A 22,214-nucleotide genomic window follows, 5' to 3' on the forward strand; every position below is an offset into this window, starting at 1 on the left:
ATACTGACGTCATTTTTGTTTTGTGACTTTGACTCCAAAAATAATCAGAAACAAAATAAAGATGAATATTTTTACCTGACAGCAGCAACAGACTGATTGATTGATCAGGACGTCAGCAGGATTATCAATACTTTGATTGTAGAGACAGAGACGCGGACAACAGAGGACGACAGACAGACATAAAGACAAGAGAGGGAGACAAGACAGACAGACAGTTAGACAGACCCACAGACAGACAGACAGACAGTTTAACAGACAGGCAGACAGACAGGCAGACAGGCAGACAGACAGACAGACAGACAGACAGACAGACAGACAGACAGACAGACAGACAGACAGTTTAACAGACAGGCAGACAGACAGGCAGACAGGCAGACAGGCAGACAGACAGACAGACCTGAGACTCCTCCATCAGTTTACATTTGAATGAAGCTAACAAAGTGTTACGACTTTACGTCTATTTTTTAGCTTGTTATTAACAGTCATTCATAATAATATTTATTATAATTATTATTATATTATAATTTTATTGTATTATATTAAAGAGGAATGAACACGTCACATTTCTACACTTCAAGGTGTGCTGTTGTTGAACTGAAAACTAACTTCTGTCTGTTTAAAGTTTCATCACAGAAACATGAACATTTTTATTCAGCTTTTCTTTACAGAAAGCTCACACCTGATCAGCACTATCAGATCAATAATTATAATAATGTCAATGTTCTCACTCACTGCCACAGAAACACACCACCAGGACTACATGGACACCGACCCCCCCCCTGCTGGACATTCACAGGTACCTGAGCGGAGATCCTTTGGGCGTGGCCACGCCGTAGCCTTTAGAGTCCAGGTTCCCGCCCACTTTCATGGTGTCACACGGCTTCCGCTGCTCGATGTACTCGTTCATGGACGACTCAAGCAGGTACGCATACTTCCCCTTCGACTTCCTCACTCGAATCACGCCCTCATTGGTGTTCTTGACGAACACCGACGGGTCCGTGCTCTTCATGTAGGACCACATCTTCTCAAACACTGCGATCTTTGACCGCTGACGGAGGACAAAACAACACGTTGTTTACCTTCACCAGCTGATTGAGCTATAATTCTCCAGGAGGTGGAGTTAACTATGCAGGAGGCGGGGCTAACTCTCCAGGAGGTGGAGCTAACTTTCCAGGAGGTGGAGCTAACTCTCCAGGAGGTGTAATACCCCCGTCAGTCCCCTAGAGGACACCGTGTCAGTGTCACGTTTTGACTTGTTTACGCGTCAAAAGTAAACACATGTATGAATGAAGTTAAACAAGGAGGTCATGTGACTTGAATAACGGGAGTTCAAATCTGTGAGTGAGCAAAAGTCAACGTGGATTTATTTTAACGAAAGTTACAAGACGTTACGTAGCTTGCGTGACATAACATTACGTACATAAGATGACTTATTTGAACTTGAACAGGATGTTTTCCTGAACCTAACCACCTTCCTGTTAACACCCAGACAAAGTAAAACGTGAATCTGGCTCGGCGCCCTCTGGAGGCCTGACGGGTGTATTACACTCTAACTAACTAATTATTAACTAACTAATTATTATTATTACTGCAGTTTAGAAGAAGCTGCTCTCACAGATGTGACGTCTTCTCCAGAATAAGAAGAGAGTTTTACAATGACGTCAGGAAGAGATGTTACAAAGTGCATCCTCACCCTGAAGAACTCCTTGGTGGAGCCTCCGTCCAGCGTCCCGTAGGCGATCTCCGTCTGCTTCGCCAGGTCCTCGGCGCCCTCGATGGGCGACACCATCCTCTCCACGGTGAGGAAGGCTGCCAGGTTGGCTGTGTAGGACGAGATGATGATGAGGGTGAAGAACCACCAGACTCCGCCCACAATTCGCCCTGACAGAGACCTACGGGGACGGAGATGACAGACAGGACAGAGAGGACGGAGAGGACAGAGAGAGGACAGAGAGGACAGAGAGAGGACAGAGAGAGGACAGAGTAGACAGAGAGGATGGAGAGAGGACAGAGAGAGGACAGAGAGGACGGAGTAGACAGAGAGGACAGAGAGAGAATGGAGCGGACGGAGAAGACAGAGAGAGAACAGAGAGAGGACAGAGAGGATGGGGTAGACAGAGAGGACAGAGAGAGGATGGAGAGGATGGAGAGAGAACAGAGAGAGGATGGAGAGGACAGAGAGGAAAGAGAGGACGGAGAGAACAGAGAGAGGACGGAGAGGACACAGATGACAGAGAGGAAAGAGAGGACAGAGAGAGGACAGAGAGAGGACGGGGAGGACGGAGGGAACAGAGAGGATGGAGAGAGGACAGAGAGAGGATGGAGAGGACGGAGTAGACAGAGAGGACAGAGAGAGGACGGAGAGGACAGAGAAGACAGAGAGAGAACAGAGAGAGGACGGAGAGGACAGAGAGGACAGAGAGAGGACAGAGAGGACACAGAGGACAGAGAGGACAGAGAGGACGGAGAGGACAGAGACATGTCCAGTTTATTGGGATAAAGAAAATCGAAGCATCTTACCACCCTGTTCAGTTGTGAGTAATTTTGGACATCTTTGTGATCATATAATCAATAATCATGCTTCAGCTACAACACGTGTCGCTGCTCGTTGGACACGCTACACGCGTGTCTCCTGCAGCAGGTGTGATGGCGGCGGCTCAGCTGCTGTCTGCACGTCACACACTGATGTTCTCCACCTGCAGGCTGAAGGTGACCCTCCGTGATGCTACATGCTAACGGGATGTATCTCACAGAAACACAGACTCGGTTCTGACTGGGTCCAGAACCTGAATATGAAGCGGTCGTTTAAAACCACAGAACAGCAGGACCTGTGATGTCATCAGTGGGCGTGTCTTATTTAAAAAAGAAAAACAGTGGAAGGAGAATAAAACATTTACAAACTGGTACTGGAAGTAAATATTTACAACAAAAAACAATAACATCCTGAAAAACAGCTTCAAGGTTCTGGAGGCAACACAACGGTTCCGGTACCAACTGGATCAAACTGGATCCAGAACCAGAACTGGATCCAGAACCAGAACTTGTCTGGTGGGGAAGCTGGAAATGTCCTCACAATCACGTTAAAACAGTGAAACACACTCTGATCAGGTTCTTGCAGAGTTTACATGTTGAAACTACAATGTCCTCACAAGTAGAGAAGAACACACACACACACACACACACACACACACACACACACACACACACACACACACACACACACACACACATCATGATTGTGTGTGACCTGCTGCCGGGTTCGTTGTATGTTACTGCTGCGCTCAGGCAGCTTCTATTCTGGATCGCGGTGTGTGTGTGTGTGTGTGTGTGTGTGTGTGTGTGTGTGTGTGTGTGTGTGTGTGTGTGTGTGTGTGTGTGTGAGATCCCATATCACATCATAAAGCTAAGTGTGTGTTGATGAGAACAAAATGTCTCCCAGTGCTTCATGTTGTTTATTTAAGAACAGACATTAAACTTTTAAACGTGTCACAGAAAGAAGAACAATGTTACTAAATTATGATTAAAGAATATCTACATAGAATCTACTTCCTGTTTTCATCTGTGATGAACCAGAACATGTTTACATGTTTACCGTCAGGTGTCCTACCTGGGTGAGATGTCACAGCCCTGCTGCATGAAGGCTCCCAGAGAAAACCACAGAGAGTTAAAGATCCCAAAGTCGTTGGTGTGTTCTGGACTCTCCTTTTCCTTCTGCTGGTTCTGGTTCTGAGCCGGGGAGAACCCTGACCGAGCAAAGAACACAACGGTTATAGGTCCTGTTTACAGAAAGGAAAAAAAAACATAAACAAGAAAAGAACAACATGAACAAGAAAAAACATTAACACAAACATGATGTGTCAGGCCTGGTGATGATGGTGATGATGATGATGATGATGGTGGTGATGAAGATGGTGGTGATGAAGATGGTGGTGGTGATGGTGATGATGATGATGATGGTGGTGATGATGATGATGATGATGATAGTGGTGATGGTGGTGATGATGGTGGTGATGATGATGATGGTGATGAAGATGGTGGTGATGATAGTGGTGATGATGGTGATGAAGATGGTGATGAAGATGGTGGTGATGATAGTGGTGATGGTGGTGATGATGGTGGTGATGATGATGATGGTGATGAAGATGGTGGTGATGATAGTGGTGATGATGGTGATGAAGATGGTGATGAAGATGGTGGTGATGATAGTGTTGATGATGATGGTGGTGATGATGAAGATGGTGATGATGGTGATGATGATGGTGGTGATGATGATGGTGGTGATAATGGTGATGAAGTTAGTGATGATGACGATGATGATGGTGATGATGGTGATAATGGTGATGAGTTACCTAGAGAGTGAGCGAGATCTGAGGATGAAGCCGGCAGAGCTCGTCGAGAGGAAGACGAGGGAACAGCTTCATCTTCATCGTCAGACTCGTCGCCCTGCCACTCGTACGGACTGAAGCGACTCACCTGGAAATAGTAAAAGTACTTCCTGTCTCACTGTGAGTTTCAATAATAAAAGTACTTCCTGTCCTGCTCTCCGAGGACAGAAGTGTTTGTCTGAGTGCGGTGACCTCACCAGGAAGAGCACCACGCTGACTCCGATGTAGGCGAACACGATGCACATCCAGATCTCGTAGGCCAGCGGGTCGAGGAAGGAGAACACGCCGGGTTTGGACTTGGTGGGTTTTTTGATCATGATGGAGATTCCCAGAGACATGAAGGGTTTGGTGAAGTCGATCATCTGCTCTCGCACCAGAGTGATGGTGAGCGGCGCGACGGCCACGTCGGCCTTCTGCAAGGGGAGGAGACATGAGAGACAGCTACTCACCTGCCTGTACCCCTGTTTTCAGAAGTTACAGCTGATTTTCAAAATAAAATGTTCCTTAACCCGGACTCGAGTTCTTTAAACTGTAAAATGTGTAGTTCCCAGAGTTCTGCAGAGAATCTTTAAAGTGGACCATCAGAACCTCCTCGTTCCACTCACCCCGTACACTAGCTCTCCCACCATGCCGTTCCACATCTTGGTCTCGGCGTCGCGGGAGCCGTACTTCCCGTCGCCAACCAGCTCCAGTCGGTACGAGAAGCCGACATGTTTGGCGATTTCAGAGGCGAGTTCGGCGCAGTAACCTTCATACCGGTCGTTCCCCACCAGCTGCTCGTGGTTCTTCTTCAGCATCATGTATGGAGCTTCCTGTGAGGACGGACGGAGACAGATGGAGACACATGGAGACACATGGAAACAGACAGAGACACACGGAGACACATGGAGACAACATGGAGACAACATGGAGACACGCGGAGACAGACAGAGAAACACGGAGACACATGGAGACAACATGGAGGCAGATGGAGACATACGGAGACAGACGGAGACACACGGAGACACACGGAGACAGATGGAAAAACACGGAGACACATGGAGACAACATGGAGACAGATGGAGACACACGGAGCCATACGGAGACAGACGGAGACAGACGGAGACAAATGGAGACAGAAGGACACAGACGTCAAAGGTTCCCATTGTGGATCAACAAACCATGAGGATAAATTAAAGGTCCAGTGATGTATAAACTTCTTTTCAGATCCTAAATCAGCTCCAGCTGCTGTAAACGCTGTAGAAGAGTCGGAAGTCTCCGCCCACAGAAACACTGCTTGTTATCAACCATTGAGCTGTTTGGACTTCCTGTAAGTTTGTGTTGTCACAAACTCAGTGATGTCACATGTCCACCCTAAACACAGAAAAAGAGCGGCAGGGAGGAGGTGGAGAACTGGACTGGAGATAAAGGTGGAGATAAAGATGGAGATGGAAATGAAGATGGAGATGGAGATGGAGATGAAGGTGGAGATGGAGATGGAAATGAAGATGGAGATGGAGATGGAGATGGAGGTGGAGATGGAGATGGAGCTGGAGATGGAGATGGAAATGAAGATGGAGATGGAGGTGATGATGAAGATGAAGATAGAAATGGAAATGGGGATGAAGATGAAGATGAAGATGGAAATGGAAATGGAGTTGAAGAGGAGTCTCACCAGGATGGTAGTGACCACATAGGTTCTATTCTGCAGACCTGCGAAGTCCTCGACGACGGGTCGGTACACGGCCGTGTTCACGTAGCCTCTCTTCTCGTTCCAGTAGCCGATCTGAAACGCAGAGGAACCGTTTTATTAAAATATTTTAATAACCCAACCCTAACCCAACCTTAACCAACCCTAACCCAACCTTAACCCAACCTTAACCAATCTTAACCAACCTTAACACAACCCTAACACAACCCTAACCCTAACCCAACCATAACCCAACCTTAACCCAACCCTAACCCTCACCTTCCCCTTCCCCTAACCCTAACCCAAGGATGTCCAAATTACTCATTAAAAACCTGCAGCTGATCCAAAATGCTGCAGCAAGAGTACTGACGGGATTTAACAAGAGAGATCATATTTCTCCAGTTTTATCTTCTCTTCACTGGCTTCCTGTGAAATCAAGAATAGAATTTAAAATTCTCTTGATGACTTACAAAGCTCTACATGACCAGGCTCCATCATATCTTAGAGATCTTATAGAACCATATAATCCTAGCAGAGCACTTCTCTCTCAGTACGCTGGTCTACTTGTGGTTCTTAGAGTTTTCAGAAGTAGAATGGGAGGCGGAGCTTCAGTTTTCAGGCTCCTCCCCTGTGGAACCAGCTCCCAGTTTGTGTTGGAGTGGCAGAAACCCTCTCTAGCTTTAAGATTAGACTCAAAACGTTCCTTCTTGATAAAACCTATAGTTAGGGCTGGCTCAGGTAGACCTGAACCAACCCTTAGTTATGCTGTTATAGGCCGAGGCTGCTGGAGGACCTCGTTACATGCTGAGCTTCTTTTCTTTCCTCCTACTCTTTAACTGACTCATACCTCACCATCTTCTTCTCTCCCATAGTTTCTTCTTATTATCTGTTGTTTCCATTCAGTTCCTTCACTCGTGTAGTTTCTGTTCTTTCTTTTCCAGATGTCCCGTCATGGAGCTGCATGTCTCTGCTCTGTGATTGTCGTCTCCACCAACAGTTCTTCTCTTCTATCTCTATGCTGTCCTTTTCTCTCTCTGCTCTCCTCTCACCTCAACCGGTCGAGGCAGATACTCCGCCCACCTCTGAGCCTGGTTCTGTTAACAGATGTTCTCCACCTCTGATCCTGGTTCTGTTAACAGATACTCCGCCTCCCTCTGAGCCTGGTTCTGTTAACAGATGCTCCGCCCACCTCTGAGCCTGGTTCTGTTAACAGATGCTCCGCCCCCCTCTGATCCTGGTTCTGTTAACAGATGCTCCGCCCCCCTCTGATCCTGGTTCTGTTGGAGGTTTCTTCCTGTTAAAGGGAGTTTTTCTTCCCTCTGTTGGAGGTTTTTCTCCCTTGAAGAGGAGTTTTTTCCCTCCTAGCTTATGTGGGAATTGTTGAATTGTTGAATTGTTGTGTTTCTCTGTATAATATTGTAAAGTTCTGCTGTAAAGACTTTAATGTGTTAAGTGCCATGAAATAACCTGTGTTGTGATTTGGCGCTATATAAATAAAATTGAATTGAACCTAACCTAACCTAACCTAACCTAACCTAACCTAACCTAACCTAACCTAACCTAACCTAACCTAACTCAACCTAACCTAACCTAACCTAACCTAACCTAACCTAACCTAATCTAACCTAACCTAACCTAACCTAACCCTAACCCTAACCGGCAGAAAGTCTGTGTGGGAACCACACACTGTACCTGAAGGAGGATGTCCTTTAACTTTAAATGTCCCCTGAAGACAGGACTGAGAGATGTCCTCTAAAGAACAGTGCCAGCAGAACTCACAGAAATGTCTTTCTGTTCAACAGGAAGCTGCGAGTCGGTAGATTTTACTGCAAAAAAAACGCTGATTTCATCGATTATCACACCTTTAATCGGACAGCAGGGACGTAATTACTGAGAAAACCTGCCGACTCTGCAGACTCTGCACCAGACTCCATTTAAAAATCTGAGAATTTAACAGAAGAACAGCTGCACCTTCCTCGGCCCGGTGAGGCTCAGCTCCATCACTGTCAGCGTGAAGTTAGTGCGATGACCACGCTCATCAAACTGGACATGTCCTGTCAGTCCCTGGAGACGCACCTGGAGACACAGACAGAGAGAGAGAGACAGAGAGAGACACAGAGAGACAGACAGAGAGAGAGACAGCAAGAGAGCGAGAGAGAGACTTAGCGAATGTCAATACTGTGTGTGTTACTGTGTGTGTGTTACTGTGTGTGTGTGTACCTGCTGCAGGGCTCTCTGGATGTCGATGCCCTGCCCCCACGGAGCCGGCGGATTGGCCAGACACTCCCCAGCGTTGCCACGGCGAGAGATGTCGATCCGCTGCCGCCGCAGGTTGTGGAAGGCCGTCGCCATGACGCTGACGCCGTCGTAGGTCAGAGCTCCTGTGTACTGAGAGAGGAGGTTAGAGACAGAGTGTGAGTGTGTGTGTGTGTGTGTGTGTGTGTGTGTGTACCCGGAGCCTCCTGCGGGTCAGTTTCAGGTCCTTGCTGTCGAAGTCCATCCAGTCCTGGTCGATCTTCTCCACTGTCGGGTCGGACCGGTTCACCAGCTGGAAGCCCGTCACGTTCGGACCGAGGTTCTGGAACTCTGTGACGTTCAGGTCCATGAAGCCCTGACAGACACACACACACACACACACACACACACACACACACACACACACACACACACACACACACACACAGAGTCTCAGTGTGTAGTTTTGACTTTTGGAGGACTACATCCATCTGGATCACTTGAACTAAAGTAAAGTTCAATCTTTAAATACTCTTCTCTGCTAAAGTTTATTATTACATATACTGTTTTAGGATATCTAGACTACTGAAGCTTGGATGGTTTTTGGTAGCTGGAATTGTTTGTGATTGGATTCTTGTTTTCACTCAAGTAACTGAGAGTCAAAGAGAACAAGTTTATAGTTAAACTGATGGTCTTTATTTCAATTCTATTAAGGACTAAGTTCTATTTTACATTCTACCGTTTGAGGTAAAAAGACTCTCTGAGACAAGTTTGGACAAAATCTAGAGACTGTGTGAAAGTTTTATTTGTTTAGTAATCAGTGGTGAGTTTCTATCGCTGCATATTTGTAACACCTGGTGACGGGAGGTCTAACGAGCAGGAGGTGTGGTCTAACGAGCAGGAGGTGTGGTCTAACGAGCAGGAGGTGTGGTCTAACGGACAGGAGGTGTGGTCTAACAAGCAGGAGGTGTGGTCTAACGAACAGGAGGTGTGGTCTGACCAGCTGTAGACAACCCTGTTATAAAACCAGGAAGTGTTTGAAGTGTCAGCGAAGACTCGTTGTATGAAGACTCAGAGGATAAAGACAAAGGAGTCTTTCGTTGGAGTCTCCGAAGACTCAGAGGATAAAGACTGAGGAGTCAGCTGCAGGACAGACTTCATCTCTGGACTTCCTTGGTCTCACTGAGACCTGGATCACACCGGACAACATCCACCCTGCTGCTCTCTCCTCTGTCTTCTCCTTCAGCCACACCCCCAGACCCTCTGGTAGGGGGAGGAGGGGAGGGGGAGTACAGGTCTACTCAGCTCCCTAAATGGAGGTTTTCTCTTTACCCACTTCCACTTCCTACCTCACTGTCTCTTGAGTTTCATGCTGTGACAGTTACTCATCTGGTACAATTAAACATTGTTGTCCTCTACCGTCCTCCAGGTCCTTTGGGAGATCCAGACTGAGAAGTCATCTGACCTTGTGCTCTTCCTGTCTTCCTTTGCTGTCTCCCTCAGTCCTTCTCCTCCTCCTCACAAAGGTTGGAACCACCTGGACTATATTTCACCAGAAACTGCTCCACATCTAACCTCACTGTAACTCCACTTCATGTCTCCGACCACTTCTTTATCTCTGACTCTCTCAAACTGACAACCTGACCACATCAACAGACTCTGGACCTGTCCATCACAACATCCACTCCCTCTCTCCCTCCTCTCTCCCTCCTCCTCTCTCCTCTCTGCCCTCCTCCTCTCTCCCTCCTCTCTCCCTCCTCTCTCTCTCCTCTCTCTCCTCCTCTATCTCTGTAGCCAAAAGCTCCTTCTACCTAACCAGAATTCAATCCTCATTTTCTAATCCCAAAAAGCTATTCTCCATCTTCTCCATCTTCTCCATCTTCTCCATCTTCATCTTCTTCATCTTCATCTTCTTCATCTTCTCCATCTTCTTCATCTTCATCTTCTTCATCTTCTTCATCTTCTCCATCTTCTTCATCTTCATCTTCTCCATCTTCTCCATCTTCTTCATCTTCATCTTCTCCATCTTCTCCAACCTCCCCCCCCTCCTCCCTCCATCCTTCCATCAAGCCACTTTGTCAACTACTTTACTAAAAAGATAGATGACATACGCTCCTCATTTTATAATCCATTTTCTGTAACTACATGTCCATCATCTTCATCTTCATCCCTTTCACTTTCCTCTTTCACCCCCCCGTCTCCCAATCAAGTTGTTACCTTGGTAACCTCCACCCCCCCCCTCCCCATCCCATCTCACATTCTCCAGTCTATTGCTCCAGACCTTCTTCCTTTTCTCTCCATCTCATCAACTCTTCTCTGTCAACGGTCTGTTTCCTGAACTCTCTGAAGGAGAGAGTGAACCTTCTCCTGAAGAAACCCCCCCTCAACCCGTCTGAAGTAAACAACTACAGACCGTCTCTCTTCTTCCCTTTCTTTCTAAAACTCTGGAGCGAGCTATCTTCAACCAACTCTCCTCCTATCTCCACCATAATAACCTTCTTGACCACCAGTCTGGTTTCAACAGACCACTCAACAGAGACGGTCCTCCTTCTGTCTCTGAGCAGCTTCACACTGCTAGAGCAGCCTCTCTGTCCTCTGTCCTGATCCTTCTGGACCTTCTGCTGCATTGGACACAGTGAACCACCAGATCCTTCTTTCCTCCTTCAGGACCTCGGTGTCTCAGGCTCTGCTCTCTCCCTGTTCTCATCCTACCTCAACGACTTCACTTACCGGGTAACTTGGAGAGGATCTGTGTCTGAACCTTGTCCTCTCACTACTGGTGTCCCTCAAGGCTCCGTCCCGGGTCCCCTCCTCTTCTCTCTGTACATCGACTCTCTCGGCTCTGTCCTTCACTCGCATGTCTTTTCCTACCACAGCTATGCTGATGACACCCAACTGATCCTCTCTTTTCCAGATCTGAAACACAGGTAGCAGCATGAATCTCTGCCTGTCTGACTGACATCTCTCAGTGGATGTCCTCACACCACCTGGAAATCAACCTCCACAAGACCAAACTGCTCTTCCTTCCAGAGAAAGACTCTCCCACCCTCGACCTGACTACTACCTTCAACAACTCTGTTATCCCGACCCTGACTGATAAGAACCTCGGAGACACTCCACAGTCAACTCTCTCTTACTGCCAACATCACTGCAACAACACGTTCCTGTAGATACATGCTGACCAACATCAGGAGAATACGTCCTCTTCTCACTCAGAAGGAGGTGCAGGTTCTGGTCCAAGTTCTGATCCAGGTTCTGGTCCAGGTTCTGATCCAGGTTCTGGTCCAAGTTCTGATCCAGGTTCTGGTCCAGGTTCTGGTCATCTCACGTCAAGACTACTGTAACTCCCTCCTGGCAGGTCTACCTGTTAGTACCATCTGACCTCTGCAGCTCATCCAGAATGCAGCAGCTCGACTGGTCTTTAACCTCCTAGATTCACTCACACTACTCCTCCTCCTTCTCCTCCTCCTCCTCCTCCTCCTCTTCCTCCTCCTCCTTTACCTTGAACAGTAGAACTTTAGTATCTTAAAATAGAACTTACTGATAGAACTTTGTAGTTTGCCTTTCTGGAAGATAATTGTATTTTCTTGATTCTTGTTGTTCTGGTTTTGTACCCTCATGGTTGAAATGAACTTATTGTAAGTCGCTTTGGATAAAAGAGTCAGATAAATGAAATGTAATGTAATGTAATGTAATGAAATGTAATGAAATGTAATGTAATGTGATGTAATGTAATGAGATGTAATGTAATGAAATGTAAAGTAATGAAATGTAATGTAATGAGATGTAATGTAATGAAATGTAAAGTAATGTGATGTAATGTAATGAAATGTAATGTAATGTGATGTAATGTAATGAAATGTAATGTAATGAAATGTAATGTAATGAAATGTAATGTAATGTGATGTAATGTAATGTGATGTAATGAAATGTAAAGTAATGAAATGTAATGAAATGAAATGCAAAGTAATGTAATGAAATGTAAAGTAATGAAATGTAATGTAATGAAATGAAATGAAATGTAAAGTAATGTAATGAAATGTAATGTAATGTGATGTAATGTAATGTGATGTAATGAAATGTAAAGTAATGTAATGAAATGTAAAGTAATGTAATGAAATGTAAAGTAATGAAATGTAATGTAATGAAATGTAATGTAAATGTAATGTGATGTAAATGTGATGTTTCTCTGGTCCTGATCCAGTTCAATATAAAATAATGACATGTTGGTGATGAAGAATTCATGGAATCAGTCTTAGTGATGAAGATAAAGATGAAGATGATGACCTCACCAGGTTGGTCAGGATGTAGTGGTAGTTCTTCAAGTTCCTCCTCTGAGCAGCCATCTGAGGAGGAGACGAGACAATGAAAAGGAGTGACACACTCAGCTGTTTGTCTGTGTGTGTGTGTGTGTGTGTGTGTGTGTGTGTGTGTGTGTGTGTGTCTGTGTGTGTCTGTGTCTGTGTGTGTGTGTCTGTGTGTGTGTGTTTGTGTGTCTGTGTGTGTCTGTGTCTGTGTGTGTGTGTGTGTCTGTGTGTGTGTGTATGTGTGTGTGTCTGTGTGTGTGTGTCTGTGTGTGTGTGTTTGTGTGTCTGTGTGTGTCTGTGTCTGTGTGTGTGTGTGTGTGTGTGTGTGTGTCTGTGTGTGTGTGTATGTGTGTGTGTCTGTGTGTCTGTGTGTGTGTGTGTGTGTGTGTGTGTGTGTCTGTGTGTCTGTGTGTGTCTGTGTGTGTGTGTCTGTGTGTGTGTGTGTGAGAGAGTGTGAGTGTGTGTATTTGTGTCTGTGTGTGTGTGTGAGAGAGAGTGTGTGAGTGTGTCTGTGTGTGTGTGTGTGTGTGTGTGTGTGTGTGTGTGTGTGTCTGTGTGTGTGTGTGTGTGTGTGTGTGTGTGTGTCTGTGTGTGTGTGTGTGTGTGTGTGTTCCTCCCTAACAGCTGTTAATTGAAGGCTCAGTTCCTCTTTGAGGAATTAATTGGTCATCTTCATCATCAGTGAGAGAAAGTCGCCTTGCATTCATGAGTTGACTGACAGGAAGAGGAAGAGGAGGAGATGAAGAGGAGGAAGCATGTGTTGGCTCCCTCTCCCGCTCTTGATGAGCCTCAGTCGATAAACTAACAGCTGCTGTTGAGGAGGAAGAGGAGGATGTTTGAGCCTCCTCCTCCTCCCCCTCCACCTCTCCCCCTTCTATTCCTCCCTCTCCTCCTCCACATCCACCTCCTCCACCTCCTCCTCCCCCCTCCCCCCCTCTCCTCCTCCCTCTCCTCCTCCCCCTCCTCCCCTTCCTCTTCTTCCACCTCCCTTTTACCAGTTTCAGGATGGAGTTGAGTCTCTCCAGTTCACAGTCGATGACGACCTGGAAGTCCTTCTTGAAGTCGAGGTCAGCGAGCGTCTTGAGGAACGAGGCCTCGGTGAGCGTGTCCAGGTTCACCGAGGTCACCGTCCAGCCGCGCTCCGCCGCCGTGTCCAGGATCCTCTGCAGCACCGACAGACCTGTGGGACAGACGGTAAGAAAACGGGAGGAGACGCTGAGGACGGAGGACACAAAGAGCTGATCTGATTGTTTTCTAGAAGACTCGTGACGTCTGAAACTTCAACACGGTTTTATTTCTGCGTCACAGCTGTGATTGGATGAGGAACATAAATAAATGTCTGTGATGATGAAGAATCATCTGACAGGAGATGAATCTCAGGCAGGCAGTGACATGTCGCAACCTGCAAGACTTGGCGCAGGGATGAAGAACACAGGATAACAAACATGTTTAATGAGGTCAAAGTTCATCAGATCATCCTGCAGTCCAACATGAAGAAACCACCTCGTGTTTGTCAGAGAACCTGCAGCAGTGTGTGTGTGTGTGTGTGTGTGTGTGTGTGTGTGTGTGTGTGTGTGTGTGTGTGTGTGTGTGTGTGTGTGTGTGTGTGTGTGTTGTGTGTGTGTGTGTGTGTGTGTGTGTGTGTGTGTGTGTGTTGTGTTTGAGTGTGTGCGTCTGTGAACACAGTTCATCGCTGCGTCCACAAATGATGTTAAAACTCTCCAAAGAAGAAACCAGATAGAAACATGATCCAGAAACACCGCCGCCTTCTCTGGACCGAGATCATTGAAGATGGACTGAGGTGAAGTGGAAAACTGTCCTGAGGTCTGATGGATCACAATCTGAGATTCTGTTTGGAAATCATGGACGCTGCATCCTCCAGGTTAAAGAGGAGAGGGACCATCCAGCTTGTTATCAGCTCAGTGGTGAACATGATCCTGGAACAATTTTATAGAGACGTGTTGCTACATCAAATTCAAAATGAGAAGATATTTTATAAAAGAATAAAATGTCTCAGTTTCTACATGTGATATGTTGTCTTTGAACTATTTTTATATTAAATATGAGTTTACATGATTTATAAATCATGACATTCTGTATTTAATTAATTTAAGAGACAAGAAGAAGAAATGTCAGTTCATGTAATGTTGCAGAGCTTTTAGTGTGTGTGGTTGACATTACTATCGTCTGTCCAATGTCCCACTGACACACTGTTAGACACACCTGCACACACACACACACCCCCACCCACCCAGACAGACAGACAGACAGACAGACAGACAGACACACACAGACAGACAGACAGACAGACACACACACACACACACACACACACACACACACACACACACACACACACACAACACACACACACAGCATCAGTTTCCTGCTCTCTGCTCATGTGTGTTGATGCTCTCATCTCTCAGTCTGTCTCAGCTGCTGTTTGTCTGTCTGTCTGTCTGTCTGTCTCTCTCTCTGTCTGTCTGTTTGTCTTTCATCAGAGGACAGCTGACTGAGCTGCTGTTCGGTTCAACCACAGGAGACCTGACGCCTTGCTCAAAGGAAGAGAGATGGTGGCAGCATGACAAGAGACACAACCAGGAGAGGAGGAGGAGGAGGAGGAAGAATAGGAGGAGCAAGACGAAGACGAGGAAGGGGAGGAAGGGGAGGAAGAGGAGAAGGAAGAGGAAGAGGAGGAAGCGAGGAAGAGCAGAAGGAAGAGGAAGAGGTGGAAGAGGAAGAGGAAGAGGTGGAAGAGGAAGAGGAGGAAGAGGAAGAAGAGGGAGAGGATGATGAAGAAATGAAACTCTTCTTCACTGTAACTGTTTTTGTTTCCAGCAGTCAGACTTTTACAGCAGTAAGGCTGTAACCATGGCAACAAGACAGATAGATAATTATGGGATGAGTCAGGGTCGATAACTTTTTTATCTGTGGGTGCGTGTGGACCCTCCAAAACAGATGGGTACAACGTCAACACATTTATTACATAAATGAACTTACAGGCTGCTGGGACACACACACACACACACACGCACGCACACACACACACACACACACACACACACACACACACACACACACACACACACACACACTAAAAGGTCTGTGGAGAGTCGTCCACCAACCGAGCAGAAAATAGGCACTAAACACTGTTTACTGAGAAATGAAGAGTGAGACAGACAGAGAGACAGACAGAGAGACACACATAAAGACAGACAGAGCGAGACAGAAAGACAGACAGAGAGACAGACAGAGGCAGACAGAGAGACACACATAAAGATAGACAGAGTGAGACAGAAAGACAGACAGACAGAGACAGACAGACAGAAAGACAGACAGAGAGACAGACAGAAAGACAGACAGAAAGACAGACAGACAGAGAGAGAGACAGAAAGACAGACAGAGAGACAGACAGAAAGACAGACAAAGACAGACAAAGACAGACAGAGACAGACAGACAGCCCTCAGGTCCACCCTCATTTGATCATCACCTGTCTCACCTGAGTCTGAACTGTACATGTAGACAAAGCGGGTCCAATAGAACTGATCCAGCAGCGCCAGCAGAGGCTCCTGCAGAGGAGGACGGAGCTGGAGGACAAACTGGTTGTTGGTTCGGACCGGAAACGAAGGAGTCACGAAGCAAACGTGGAGAGAAGCACAGAAGGACATCAGCATGTTCACCGTCCTCCGGTCATACACCCCCAGGATGGCATACACTCCTCTGGAGAACTGGGAGCAGACTGGAGGAAGGAGGGGAGGGGGTGATTAACATAGATAGACAGATTTCATTTTGACAGTCTGATTGATCAGAGATGTTCTTTATGTACTTGATGATGATGATGATGATGATGATGAGTACAGGAGTCCGCTGTGTATCTGATTGATCTGAATCTTCTTTTCTAATGAATGAGGGATTATTTTCAGATGGACCTCCAGAAAACTAATAAGAAGGAGTGACTTTAGCTAACAACACCGAGATAACTGATGGACACATTTTATTCACTTTGGATTTGATGAGAGAAGTTGAATGGGAGTCTATGGAGCCGGAGGCTTTTTGGAGCCGACCTCTAGTGGTACTCGCTGGTATTGCAGCTGAAGACACTTCTGGATCGGAACCATTTTACAGACCTGAAGTTACAAACTCTTTTAGAAACAGTCGGGGGTTCTGCTTCAGTGAGTCTGTTTCTGTTTGTCCCTGTGTCCTCTGCCACCTCGTTCACCACCTGTCTCTGGTGTCCCTCCTGTCTCTGGGAGTTTTATCTCGTCTCATCTTTGCAACATCTCCGTTTGGTAAAAAAGAAAACGTTCTTATCTTCACACTAAACACACGGTATTTCTGCTGAGCTGTTGAGGAGCAGCTTCCTGTTTCACACAAAAGGCTCCAACACACTGAATCCCCAAACACACAATGGATATAATCAAATTAGTGTTCACGCAGCGCTGCTGCTCAACCGGGGATTAAGTCTTAAGACAAAATAAAACTTGGAGCCGTCCTCCTCCAAATGCCGTCTTATTTCACGGATAAAAACACGTCCACAGAATCTGTGTCATCACCCGGAAAATCCTCATTTAAACTATGAGGGCTGAATGCGAGAGGATCTGTGGAGAGAACGGGACAGGCTGTCAATCAATCAAACCCTCCTTTGAACCTTCAACTCTAAAAGTGAAGTGAACTGAAGGTTCCAGAACTCATCTGTCAGCAGGTCCAACTGTTCAGTAAACGGACTCAGAGAAGTTTGAGAGAGAAAGAAAGTCAGGCTTCAAAATAAAAGCATGAATGTCCGATATCCTGTGAGTGAAGTTTCTGTTCTGCACTTTTGTCTTGAAGAGACGTCTTCGACGGGGACACGGAGACAGAGAGGTGAGACATTAACACTGAGAGTTTCAGGATCATCTTTAGCTTCATCACCCAACAAACAATCAGCAGCTGAAAGTCTTCTTCAACGGAGGACGATCTGAATGTGCCCGAGAGATAACAAGATATAAATGGAAAGCGTTTCCTCTGGAGGACGATGTGGACGGCTCTGATTTATCTTGATTTAGTTCCAACTGTTAGACACAGAAACTGAGTCACAGTGACACCGAGTCCAAAAAGAGGTCGAAATCTCTCATTACAGGAACTGAAGAGTCTAAAGACTCTCAGTTTAAAGATGAACTGGTCAGACCAGAACAAATGTTTTTGTTTTTAATATGACTTGCTGATTCATTTTCTGTCTATCAACTAAATGTTAGACCCTCCTGGGGGTCCCAACTGTACGGGGACGGGGACTCGCTGCTGTCCTCCTGATGAGGTATTCCAGTCAAGACAAAAATTAGAGCTTAAAGACAGAAAGCATTGGACTCTGGAACCACTGAAACACTACTCCAGTAATGATGGTTTTTTTGAATTTTTTTTTTATAAGTGCTGGATGCAGACAGAGTTCATATCAAACTAATAGATGATGATCTGTCACTGCTGTGTTCATGACTTATTTCAATAAAAACAACAAGCCGAAACAGAAGCTGTTCCAGTTTGAAAGTCTATTTAACAGTCTGTCTCTGTCTGTCCATGGTCCTGAACCTCCATGTAACAGTCTGTCTCTGTCCATGGTGCTGAAACTCAAAATGACACTGTCTGTCTCTGTCCATGGTGCTGAAACTAAAAGTGACAGTCTGTCTCTGTCCGTGGTGCTGAACCTCCATGTAATAGGCTGTCCCTGTCCATGGTGCTGAAACTTCATGTCACACTGTCTGTCTCTGTCCGTGGTGCTGAAACTTCCTACTTTCTCTATAATCTTACTACATAACCAACAGATCATTATCAGTAAACCATTATTAGATCAGCCATATGTGCAGGCAGATGTCCTCATCTACTCAGTGAGTGCGTGTGTGCGTCTGTGTGCGTGCAAGCGTGCGTGCATGTGTGCGTGTGTGTGTGTGTGTGTATGTGTGTATGTGTGTGCGTGCGTGTGGGACCTTGCTGTAGCCTCACATCCCCGTGGCCAGCGCTAACATGCTAACAACAAGCTGGCCCTGGAAATAACTGCTCCCCGTGGGGCCATGCTATCATGCTAACAATAGCTGCCTGCCCTCCGGCAGATGCTATCATGCTAACGAGGTATCTGTCTCTTAGCATTAAGGCTGCTGTCCCACGGGGCCGACGGCCACTCCTTCATCACGGGGTCACGAAGCAGCGAGGCGACAGATGCTGTGAGCTGAGTCTTTGTAGTTATTTGTGTTTATGACGGCGGTCCAGATGTTCCACATAAGGTGGGAACGTGTTCCACACGCGTGATCAATGAGGTCAGCGTCTCTTCATTCAACCACCTTTAAATCCTCTTTATGTTCTTTTTATTATTCAGCTTTGTTCTTTGTAAAGTTCTGCATCAATAAACTTCATCTTTAGAACCAGTTATTATTGTCAGTATTATCATTATTATTGTTGTTATTATCATTATTATCATTATTATCATCATCAATAATATTTTTATTATTTCCATTATTATTATTATTTTTGTAATTTTATTTACACTAAATGAACTAGCAGGACATTGAGAAGCTGAACAGCTCTTTGGTTTTGTTTTTAAATCGTCCAGCAGAATGTTGTTTATCTTCTTCCAAACGCATCCTTCTGTAACACATTTATTAGAGTTGACGCTGTCTGATATTAAATCATAACTGTTATTGTAATTCTGTAATTTACTTTTACTGTAGTTCATTCAGATGTTTACTTCCTGTCTGCAGGAGGTCACTTCCCGCTGCGTCTTATTGGCGACACAAATAAATCGATGAATAAATAAAGAGTTTGTTCTGAGGTCGTCTGAAGGTCGCCTGACCGAGTGGACGGATGTCCTCACTTCCTGTCAGCGTCTGTTATTGAATGTTCAGACACCGACCGCGGAGGCGGAGCTGACCTCCAACCTGCAGTGAGACATGATGCTCCACCTGAGGATCCTCAGCAGAGCTTCTCTTGAACGGCGCCCGTAGACGAGGTGATCGCCGCAGGAACCACAGCTGAGGCTGCGTCCACCCGGAGACACGTCCGCCCGTCTCGGCCCGTCGCTCTCGCTCTGCTAATCAGGAGGACGTCTGTGAATCTGAGGCCTTCGGCATCATCGTCGTCCGTTCAGGGCGACCCGGAGACACACAGCCGCTACAGGTCGCTGTCTCAGTCCGTCTTCCTGCGTCTCCGTCACCGCAGCAATGCATCTTGTTGTCCTCAGAGGGACGAGCAGGTCAGACGACAACGAGCTGAAATCACAGCCAGCGCCTCATCAGCTGTTTGATGTGAAGTGACGTCCAGCGGAGCGAAGAGACGTTACAAGAACCATCAGCGACTCGAGTTCTTTAAGGGTTCTTTAACTGGTTCCTTAATGGTTCTCTAACAGTTCTTTAATGGTTCCTTAATGATTCTTTAACAAGTTCTTTAACAGGTTCTTTAATGATTCTTTAAGGGTTCTTTAACAGGTTCTTTAATGGTTGTTTAACGGTTCTTTAACAGGTTCTTTAATGGTTCTTTAACGGTTCTTTAATGGTTCTTTAAAAGGTTCTGAACACTGAAACATTCTGCAGGAAGATTCAAACATTAATTTTAACTGTTAATTAAAAAAACATAAAAGACACGTTTAGAGACAGCCGTCAGAGCCAGGACAGAGAGTTGGAGGACAGAAGTGGAGGACAGAATTAGCATGCTAGCAGGGTTAGCAGGCTAGCAGGATTAGCCTTTAAAGCTGCACGATGTGTTAATGCCCACAAAACGTTTTGAATCTGCTCCCAATGAACGATGCAGTAAGCCCCGCCCACCGTGTCAGCTGACAGCTCAATAAATGTTATTGAAAGCAGACGGCTGTGGAGTTACGAGGTTTGAACCTCCGGCTCTAATTAACGTGTTTAGTAGCAACACTGAATAATATATTAAATGTCTGCTTTCCTCAGGGTGACACACACACACACACACACACACACACACACACACACACACACACACACACACACACACACACGATGATTCACACACACTGAGTCTAAAGTCATTTAGGTAAACGCTGCCTCTGAGGCATCAATGCAATAATCTCCTGCTGAGACCAAACATACACACACACACACACACACACACACACACACACACACACACACACACACACACACACACACACACACAGACATACACAGACATACACACACACAGACATACACACACACACACACACACACACACACACACACACACACAGACATACACACACACACACACACACACACACAGACACACACAGACATACACAGACATACACACACACACACACACACACACACACACACACACAGACACACACACACACACACACACACACACACACACACACACACACACACACACACACACACACACACACGTGTACATTTACGTTTATTAAGCAGTAGAAGTCGTGACGTTTAACAGCTGAACCGTCCATTCATTGATTATCTGATCAGCTTTAAATCAATCACAGCAGGACTGATAATCATGACATCACTTCTTCTCCCGTCACGTGACAACTGTTGACCAATAGGAACACTGTCCTCTCAGCCCAACCACATGACAGGAAGTATCACACACTCTACTTTGGACTCCGTTGTCTGTTTACATTCTTGTAGAGTCGTCAGTCTGACTCCTCCCCCCCGATGACATCACATAAGCCGTGTAAGACTGCCAGCTATGATTGGTTGGTGACGTGGAGACTGTCATCTCTAACACAGTGTCTGCACATGCTCAGTGCAGCATAAACAGTCAATGCCTTAAAGTGTAATATCACTGAGGGCCACTAGGAGCTCCAATAATTCAACTGACCAATCAGGACGTCCAGAATCGATATATTCAGCTGTTTGGGTGGAGCTCAGCTACTGTATATGAAAACATTTTAATGAACATGAGAAGCTCTCAAAAAAAAAGGTTGGAGATTCCTAGAATCTACTAAAACAGCCGTTGTGAACTTGACCTTTGACCTCACTAGTCAGGAAGTATTGAATGAATTAATCTGCAGCAATGGAACAGTCAGCTGATGTTTTAATCTGTGGTTTAATCTTTGGTTTAATCTGTGGTTTCATCTTTGGATTAATCTGTGGTTTAATCTATGGTTTAATCTGTGGTTTAATTTTGGGTTTAATTTGTGGTTTAATCTGTGGTTTGATCTTTGGTTTAATCTGTGGTTTAATCTTTGGTTTAATCTGTGGTTTAATCTATCATTTAAATTTTGGTTTAATCTTTGGTTTAGTCTTTGGTTCAATCTATGGTTTAATCTGTGGTTTAATCTTTGGTTTAATCTGTGGTTTAATCTATGGTTTAAATTTTGGTTTAATCTGTGGTTTAATCTTTAGTTTAGTCTTTGGTTCAATCTATGGTTTAATCTGTGGTTTAATCTGTGGTTTAATCTATGATTTAAATTTTGGTTTAATCTTTGGTTTAGTCTTTGGTTCAATCTATGGTTTAATCTGTGGTTTAATCTTTGGTTTAATCTGTGGTTTAATCTTTGGTTTAATCTGTGGTTTAATCTATGGTTTAAATTTTGGTTTAATCTGTAGTTTAATCTTTGGTTTAGTCTTTGGTTCAATCTATGGTTTAATCTGTGGTTTAATTTTTGGTTTAATCTGTGGTTTGAT

General features: G+C 45.5%; 1 protein-coding gene across 8 annotated transcripts in view; it reads right to left on the reverse strand.

Annotated features, from left to right (window-relative positions):
* The window catches only part of gria1b (glutamate receptor, ionotropic, AMPA 1b), a 44,821-nt gene that overhangs the window by 10,160 nt on the left and 12,447 nt on the right, over nt 1-22,214 (reverse strand). For 5 of the 8 annotated variants that reach the window (XM_069143985.1, XM_069143984.1, XM_069143990.1 and 2 more), the window contains 13 exons: nt 16,097-16,336; nt 13,592-13,776; nt 12,582-12,635; nt 8,507-8,665; nt 8,275-8,442; nt 8,026-8,130; nt 6,040-6,150; nt 4,991-5,197; nt 4,578-4,798; nt 4,350-4,468; nt 3,608-3,776; nt 1,694-1,892; nt 801-1,048 (listed from right to left, as the gene is read on the reverse strand). In XM_069143985.1, the coding sequence (XP_069000086.1) occupies nt 801-1,048; nt 1,694-1,892; nt 3,608-3,776; nt 4,350-4,468; nt 4,578-4,798; nt 4,991-5,197; nt 6,040-6,150; nt 8,026-8,130; nt 8,275-8,442; nt 8,507-8,665; nt 12,582-12,635; nt 13,592-13,776; nt 16,097-16,336 (2,185 nt within the window). Of the gene's footprint in view, nt 1-800; nt 1,049-1,693; nt 1,893-3,607; nt 3,777-4,349; nt 4,474-4,577; nt 4,799-4,990; nt 5,198-6,039; nt 6,151-8,025; nt 8,131-8,274; nt 8,443-8,506; nt 8,666-12,581; nt 12,636-13,591; nt 13,777-16,096; nt 16,337-22,214 lie in introns of all 8 variants that reach the window. The other 3 variants (XM_069143989.1, XM_069143987.1, XM_069143986.1) reach the window with 2 other exon arrangements.

The sequence above is a fragment of the Embiotoca jacksoni genome, unplaced genomic scaffold, assembly GCF_022577435.1.
Source record: "Embiotoca jacksoni isolate LCO1_2020_lvr unplaced genomic scaffold, fEmbJac1.0.p SCAF_118, whole genome shotgun sequence".
In the NCBI taxonomy this organism is placed as follows: Eukaryota; Metazoa; Chordata; class Actinopteri; family Embiotocidae; genus Embiotoca; species Embiotoca jacksoni.